Source organism: Hordeum vulgare, chromosome 1H (genome assembly GCF_904849725.1).
Source record: "Hordeum vulgare subsp. vulgare chromosome 1H, MorexV3_pseudomolecules_assembly, whole genome shotgun sequence".
In the NCBI taxonomy this organism is placed as follows: domain Eukaryota; kingdom Viridiplantae; phylum Streptophyta; class Magnoliopsida; order Poales; family Poaceae; genus Hordeum; species Hordeum vulgare.
Genome location: NC_058518.1, coordinates 431,407,335 through 431,415,122, shown reverse-complemented (window position 1 = coordinate 431,415,122; position 7,788 = coordinate 431,407,335). Strand labels below are relative to the sequence as shown.

Here is a 7,788-nt window from a genome sequence, read left to right as displayed (position 1 = left end):
AATTTGCACTAGTCACACGTAACCATCACAACTCGTCATTGTCGACGACTTCTCGATGCAGCTGATGGGACTAAGTAAACATTCTCTATCACTCGCTCCGTTTCAAAATAAGTTTGATCAAGTTTATATTAAAACATATTAACATCTGCAACATAATACTTGACATTGTAGATCTAGACTTGGTTAAACTTTAAAAGGTTTGAATTTAGACAATCCTGAAATTTCAATTATTTTGGAGCGGGGGGAGTAGCACGGTTGTTTTGCACATACATACATACCTTTTCTTTTCCTTAACATAATACAAGTTGATTTTCTCCACATCTTATGACCTAAACAAAACAGTACGCATCACCCACGCTTTTGATAGATACAAGCCGACGTTGACAATTTTTATATTGAGCAGTACAACTCATGGTAGTTCAAGACATCCTGGGTAGGGAGGCCAAGTCTAGCGTACAAGCAATTATTTCTTTTCTTTTTTTCCTTTTTTGGTTCGATGGTGTTTTACGTAATTCTTTCTTTTTATTTCTATATTTTTGGTTCCGACGGTGGTACTAGCAATCCTTGTCCTCATGGTTGATGCCTTAACACATACTTCCTCCTTTCCAAAATATTTTAAGTCCTATGTTTGTCCTAACTCCTAAGTCCATTTTCCTTAAGTTTGATCAAGTTTAGAGAAAAATATACTAATATCCACAACATAAATACATATAGTAGGAATCTATTAGAACTTCAAACATTTTGGAATGGAGGGGAGTACTGCTTAGTATATATATAGTATGTCCCTGTCTTGCATAGTGAAAGGAGGGAATGCATGGATGTGAAGATCTTGCTGCATGCAAGTCAACTCTCGCCTTGTCCTGTCTGTTGTGTTGTCAGTACTGCAATATTCTGTGCCACACTTGTGACGTAGATCCACGTTGGCTGTTGCTGCGCACGCGCATAAATATATGATTTCCTTCTTCTAGCTCCTTCTTCCCCGTTGCATCAGCCATAAGCTTGGAGCCATCCATCTCTCTCTTGGGCCTCCTGTAGTCCTGTAGATCTTTAGTGCTGTAAGTGTGGATCGAACAAAGCATAGGCATCCTTTGTTTGTTCTTTGTTGTTTCCCAGGTGAGTTTTCTGTCTTGGTGTTTCCCTGTTGTTTCTTGGCTGTTTCGCTCTTGCTGGATTCCCCTTTTTCCAGGTAAATTTTTATAATGAATTGGTTTTGTGTTGATACCAATGTCTTTGCCCTTTTGTCTTAGGGGTGTGTTTTTTTCATTCCCTTTCTGCGGAAAGACGGTTGTTAATTGTAAGCAAAAAGGCTGGCTCTGTGAGCTGGTTCTGTATGGGGTGTGCATCGTCGAAGCAGTTCAAACGAGCTCCACGGCATGAGGATGCGGCTCTTCTGGCCAAAGAGACCACATGTGAGAACTCCTAGCTTCTGCCTTTCTTTCTAGTGATCTGTTCAGTGCAAAAAATGAGCCCGCGTGCACGCAGTTTCTCTGAATGAAGTGGAGGCCCTCTACGAGTTGTACAAAAAGATTAGCTATTCTATATTCAAGGATGGGCTTATTCACAAGGTATCTATCTTGTCTTGCTCATCATCTTCTTTTAGTTAGACGGCAAATTCACCATGTGGTTCCTTCTGCAAACTCTAACCAGGGTCAATTTGCAAATTTGACTAGGAGGAGTTCCAACTTGCTCTCTTCAGGAACAGCAACCGGAAAAACCTTTTCGCTGATCGGGTCAGTCTATAACCTTTACACCACTCCAACGCTCCGAATAACTATTATTTCTCCGACAAATCGGGTGCCCTTTAATTTTGGTGTGACAACCTGAATATTATCTTTGCGATGACTGCAAAATTGTTCCAAACTTGTGCACATATCTCGGATCAGATGGACTTGTTTATATGTGTGTTCGACTAGTGCAGATATTTGATCTGTTTGATCTGAAGCGAAATGGTGTGATTGAATTCGAGGAGTTTGTTCGGTCCCTCCACATTTTTCACCCGGATACACCCATGGCAGACAAGATTGCATGTACGAAGCCAGCCCCCTTTTCCTCCCAATGTTTTTTTTTGTGTGTGTGAATGTTTTAAGAAATGGCTGGTATTCCATAAATTCTGGGTGCAATTCAAGTAGCAGTAGCCTGATATCTATATTTGGGAAGACTTCAGTATGTGTATATGCTTCTCCTATTTGACACCCGAAGGATTCCTTCTCGCAGTTGCATTCAGACTATACGATCTGCGAGGCACCGGCAGCATTGAACGTGAAGAGGTCTGTATCTTTTTGTACTGAACTGAATTATTCTGCACATAATCTTGTCAACTGAACATACTACCACACACTCGATTTGCCGATTTAAATGCTTATCCTTGAGCTCTGTCGGTGCATTTTGTTTCATTGAAAAAATAACACAAAACACATTATATGCGCTAAGTATAGCATGCACACTACCTTTACAGTTTGACAGTTTGAGCACTTACTGAAACTGGCCGTTCATGCAGTTGAAGGAAATGGTGCTTGCAATCCTGAACGAGTCAGACCTACTTCTTTCTGATGATGCTGTCGAACAGATTGTAGATCAGGTACATACACCACATCAAGAAGCGTTATCACTATGAATGCATTTATGCTAACTTATATTCTGACAGACATTCAAGCAGGCAGACCTGAACAGCGACGGGAGGATAGACCCCGACGAATGGAAAGAGTTTGCAAGTAAAAATCCAGCCCTGCTGAAGAACATGACTCTCCCATACCTAAAGTAAGTACCTCTATATTTTCAGCTTTGGAAAACAGTGCTTGAGAACATGCCTCTTGACTGACACCTGAGCATCTTGTGATGCAGGGACATAACCATGTCATTCCCCAGCTTTGTTGTCTACTCTGGAGCCGGCGACGAAGAGTTGTAGCAGCCATCCGCACAAGCATCTGAGATTCTGACCTCTCAAGTCTCAGGCATACAGCAACCTTCTGAGCTTCTCTCATGTGGCTTGTGTTTTTCTTTTCGTTAACTGTACAAAATTTTGGATTATGAAACACTGCTTTGTAGCAGAACGTGCACTGAGAAATGGTACACATCAGGTCAACAGCTCGGCAATTCTTTCTTGTCACCGAAAGGGCTCATCGTTACATTTGCAATATCTAATAGTTTGGGCATACAGATTCTTCACAGTGCATTTACAGGCGAATATACGTGCAGTTAATCTGAACTATCAAAATCTGACTATTGAACTCCGTGACTCCTGATATACAGTTCACTCAAAATTTGACTGTTGAACACCGTGACTCTCGATGTACATTTCACTCTCCGACTCGCAGAAGTTCTTTGTCGAAAATGGAAACACAGAAGTTGAGCAAGTAACAGCAATGACGATCCAGGTTGCTTCTACTGCTTCAGTTTCACCATCTCCTGCAAGTTCACTGGATAGCACATCCTGGTGTGCTCACCGGACCACACGTTTTCTGCCAGGATCCGGTTCACAGCATCTGTCGGGTGGAATTCATCCCACCACACATGGCTTGACGCGTCGCTGCACGCCATCTGTGGAAGAACACATATGAATAGGCCGCCATACTTGCCAAGCCCACAGCAAGCATCGGTGGTGGTCAGAAAGCCTGCGCGTTGCAATTCCACCAAAAGGAGAAGACTTATTAGCAAATGTAGTACAAATGATACATCTGAGAAGACTTGGCACTCAAGTTAAATGTAGTACTAATGATGCAATTTGCTCACCATAGCGGTCACGGTTCTCTAGTATGTCAACTGACCCCTCAAATGTATCACAGTAACTGATCATAGAGTCAGGGTACTGGCGGAGGAACTCGCTGGACATGTATCTCAGGCCATAGTTAAACTCGATCACAACATTGTTGATGTAATCGATGCATTCCCCATTTTGGCTGCCGTAATCCGAAAGGAAGTGAGGGGCACAGCCAACAGGAGGAAGGCCCATCAGCACGACCTTTCGAACATTGATATTGTACAGATTCTGCATAAATCATCGTTGTCAGAACGTAGTAGTAGATACATGAGACCACAACTAGTTTAGGCATCAAACGTGGAGTACTCTGACAAAAACCACATATATAGAACTAAACAGTAATGGATGCAAAATGGCAATTAATTTGCTACGGTATTGCGAAGAATAAAGAAACCAAAGCAATCCATTACGATTTGCATCAGCAGATAAATGGGATTATGGAATGAACACAAAGAAAATTTCTACATAGGACAAACTACCGGTTACTGGTATATGCATCTTCAATCATCATGCATTATATGTTCTGCTTAAGATTGGGTAACAAAGATAAATTAGCCATACAGAATCAAATGATCCATGACACATGGACTGAGTAGCACGATTGTACCATGGTCGGCTCATGAACAGTTCTATGGAGTGAGAAAAATATGCAAGGCGTTCCACAGTTACAGCTGAAAGTACAACAGACTTAACTTGAACCCAAAACAGATGGCAGCACACAAAAAATGCAGCCTGAACATTTCAGAATATATCAGAGTTTAAGACAGTATGCTGTTGTGTAGCTTGGGTAGCGTGAGCTAGCGCCTTGTACAGTTTCAGCTTTTCAGTTGTTTAGCTTCGTTTTCAATAGTTTAGGATTTTCGCTCTTCGGGGTTGTATTTGCTTTGTACTTTGCGTCATCATGACGCCGTCTTCTAGTATACAATTACACACACATTTGGGTTGTGTGTCCAAGAAGAAAAAAAGGTTTACTCACATTCTACTTTAGCTCTTCAAATCAGTTTGGTTGGAGCCCATGTGGGGCCTTACCAAAAAGTTAGGCCAAAATTTTGCTTGTCCATGAGTTGGTCAGCGTTGGCAATAAAAATGACTAGAGTTGGTAAAGAGGCATTGGCATCCCAAAAATATACAAACTAAACACCATTTCACCTCACTGTAGACTCGGGATCATCAATCCAACCATTTTTATTTCATATTTTATCAGATGCTGCAATTAACATCAGTCTGAAACATTTTTGCATTTGTAGTACCTGTACAATTTTGCAAGAAATAACCCCAAATTCGACAGTAAGAACAATTAGTATGTAAAGCAAAGGTGAAGGCATTAAAGTTCTAGAACTGGAAACCAACAAGGAGACTTCACTGATTTAAATCACTTTCATGTGTTAAGTTCCCAGATTAAAAAATCTAGTTTATCTAGACATGGAAGTACGTTTCCCCCAAACTGAAATTCGTAGTTACAGAGATGCCTGACTATGCGTGGTGCAACTCAACAAGTAAAACCCCAATTCTACAGCCTTAAGAGACAATGCACAGCACACTGATGAGTAATGTTGGCCAGAAAAATGAGCTAGAGTCGATAAAGAGTTATTGGCATGCTGAAAAATTGGAGATAAGTTTTGGCTACCATCCATATACCCTTATATACCAACTAAACAGCATTACACCTCATTGTAGTATCCGGAACATCCACCCAACCATTTTTACTCATGTTTTATCAAAATGCTTCAACTAACATCAATCTGAAACATTTTGCATTTGTATTACCTGTGCAACTTTACCAGAAATAACCCCAAATTTGATAGTAAGAACAATTAGTATGTGAACCAAAGGCAAAGGCATCAATGTTCTAGAACTGCTAACCAACAGGGAGACTTCATTCATTTAATCACTTTCTTTTGTTAATTTCCCAGATAAAATTCTAGTTTATCCGACAAGGAAGTACATTTTGTTCAAAACGCAATTCGTAGTTACAGAGATCCCTGACTATGCTTGGTGCAACTCCGCAAGTAAAACCTCAATTCTACAGCCTTAAGCGACAATGCACAGCAGCAGCAGACTTGTAATCACATAGGAGGGAAGCAACGGTACACAGAATAAACTGAGGAAGAAGCACACCTTGATTTCCTGCCTCACTGCGTTAACAAGGAGCTGATTGAACTCCCATGGGAGATAATGCATCTGCACGCCTGACACATTGCGCAGGTAGTAGTGGATGAAGTCGTTGCTCCCGATCGACACAAAGAAGACCGACCTCTTGAACAAGTCGACTGTAGCTGCCTCCCCAAGAGCAAGCGCCAACTGCTCATATGTATCCTCAACCTGCTGCACCTGCTGGGTCAGCGAGACATGCATCCCCTGCAAGCGCAACCAAAATCGCAAGAACCCCAATCGATTAGCATCAAATTTGGTGTGAAGAAACCACAGATTGACAGCAGAATCATCCCCAAACAGATCTCTCGACAGCACCAAGACGTAACGTAACTAATAAGATTGATGCAGAGTTATGGGGACGGGGGAGAGGTGGGAGAACAGACCAGCTCAGAGCCACTGCTGGAGAGAATGCCGGCTGCCGCGGAAGCGTAGTTGACGCCTTGGATCATTCCGCCAATGTTGCTGAGGCCAACACTGCCGACGCCCATGCGCATGCTCTGCTCGAGGTACGGAGGCACGAAGGGAAGTCCCAGTTTCTCCGCTGTGGTACAACAAGAAGGGGTCAGAAATCAAGGGAAGAGAAACTAGGGATATTCCTGTGGATTCATGCCACAGCAGCGACAGAAGATTACACGGGACAAATCAAGGAGAATTAACAAACAATCATCAGTAGTCATGATCAGCCATGGAGACCTAAACCGAAACGATCCGCGTCTGCGAGGACGCGCAAAATCGAGAGACCAGAACCGCGCCCGCACCCGCACCGATTCCATGGAGAAACCAAGGAGAAGCGAGCAACGCACCGAGGTAGTCGACGGGGATGCGGCCGTTGGAGAAGCGTCCGGTGGGGCGGTGGGTGTCGAAGTCCCGCCCGTAGGGCTCGCGGTCGGCGCGGGCGAGCGTGCCGAGGTAGTTGTTGGTGCCGACGTCCGACGTGGAGTCGCCGATGACGAAGAGCGCGGGGACGAGCGGGGTGGGGGGCGCCGACGGCGGCGCGGACCGGGGAGTCGAGGCGGCTGCGGAGAGAGGTGGGGCGGAGAGGAGGAGGAGGAGGGGGAGGAGAGCGAGGAGAGGCGCCATTTCCGGCGAGGCGGTGGCGAGTTGGCGCGCTCTGGCTTGGAAGGAAAAGGTGAGGGGCAGGAGTTCCGGTCTGGTTTATGCAAGGGGATGGATGGACTCGCCGCAGACTCGAGTCGCGCTAACCGCAGTGAGGATGGAGGAAAAGGCCTACACTTGGTGGGCTAGGGTTGTGGTCAGCAAACAGTACCGGAAATGGGCCAATTCTCAGCCGATTGATGCACGGCCCAGTGGCCTGTTTGATCTCCTTATTACTTGATCTGCAAGACATGTTGGGTGTCGTGTGGAAAAAATTGACAAAACCTATAACAATAGGAGGTCTCTAGGACTCATAGATACTGAGCTTTTCTATCTGGCTATGCTCACACATTAAGAGTGAAGTGTGCTGTTTTAACAACCAGTATTGTCAAGGTTCGTCAAATGACTTTACACACATGGGAGTCGACATTTCTTGCTAGAAGCCGCTATCGACTGATCGAGTCGGACGGGATCCGAGTCGATCATGTCCATATGTATAAAAACAACAAAGTTTTTAGTTCTAAACAAGTTGCAGTAGGCTAGTCAAAACCAACTCATGGTTCTGGCACGTGGATAGCTAACTTTTTATGTACCCTTGTGCATGGCTAGTCCTTTGGTGACATTCCAATCATTTATACCTTTTTATGGACTCCTTCCATGTCAAAATTAATCTACCCCGACATCAGTTGATATTCAACACACTTTAATCATCCGCTATGCACTTGAGTTTCTAGAGTTTGTGCTCAATATGCTCAACCATCTCAGATGATATTGAACAAGCT

The 7,788-nt window shown here is 43.8% G+C and overlaps 2 protein-coding genes across 2 annotated transcripts; one reads left to right on the top strand and one right to left on the bottom strand.

The window, feature by feature from the left end:
• Positions 1-570: 570 nt before the first annotated feature.
• LOC123442850 (calcineurin B-like protein 7) lies at positions 571-3,082 on the top strand. The gene is made up of 9 exons (XM_045119021.1): positions 571-1,113; positions 1,248-1,409; positions 1,483-1,565; positions 1,671-1,730; positions 1,919-2,027; positions 2,215-2,267; positions 2,498-2,578; positions 2,645-2,757; positions 2,842-3,082. Exons 2-9 carry the CDS (start codon positions 1,331-1,333, stop codon positions 2,903-2,905), a joined length of 642 nt encoding a protein of 213 aa, XP_044974956.1. The 5' UTR covers positions 571-1,113; positions 1,248-1,330; the 3' UTR covers positions 2,906-3,082.
• Positions 3,074-7,038, bottom strand: LOC123442843 (GDSL esterase/lipase 7). The gene is made up of 5 exons (XM_045119008.1): positions 6,715-7,038; positions 6,295-6,452; positions 5,876-6,115; positions 3,730-3,985; positions 3,074-3,611 (listed from the first exon to the last, which is right to left on the bottom strand). The coding sequence occupies exons 1-5, from the start codon at positions 6,989-6,991 to the stop codon at positions 3,382-3,384; spliced, it is 1,161 nt and encodes a 386-aa protein (XP_044974943.1). The 5' UTR covers positions 6,992-7,038; the 3' UTR covers positions 3,074-3,381.
• Positions 7,039-7,788: the final 750 nt, after the last annotated feature.

Coding starts and splice junctions, on each gene's coding strand:
- LOC123442843 (XM_045119008.1), bottom strand. CDS start 6,991: ATGGCGCCTCTCCTCGCTCTCCTCCCCCTCCTCCTCCTCCTCTCCGCC. Junction 6,453..6,714: donor CATCCCCGTCGACTACCTCG/GTGCGTTGCTCG, acceptor GTTGTACCACAG/CGGAGAAACTGGGACTTCCC. Junction 3,612..3,729: donor AGAGAACCGTGACCGCTATG/GTGAGCAAATTG, acceptor TGCAACGCGCAG/GCTTTCTGACCACCACCGAT.
- LOC123442850 (XM_045119021.1), top strand. CDS start 1,331: ATGGGGTGTGCATCGTCGAAGCAGTTCAAACGAGCTCCACGGCATGAG. Junction 1,566..1,670: donor AGGATGGGCTTATTCACAAG/GTATCTATCTTG, acceptor AAATTTGACTAG/GAGGAGTTCCAACTTGCTCT. Junction 2,758..2,841: donor ATGACTCTCCCATACCTAAA/GTAAGTACCTCT, acceptor CTTGTGATGCAG/GGACATAACCATGTCATTCC.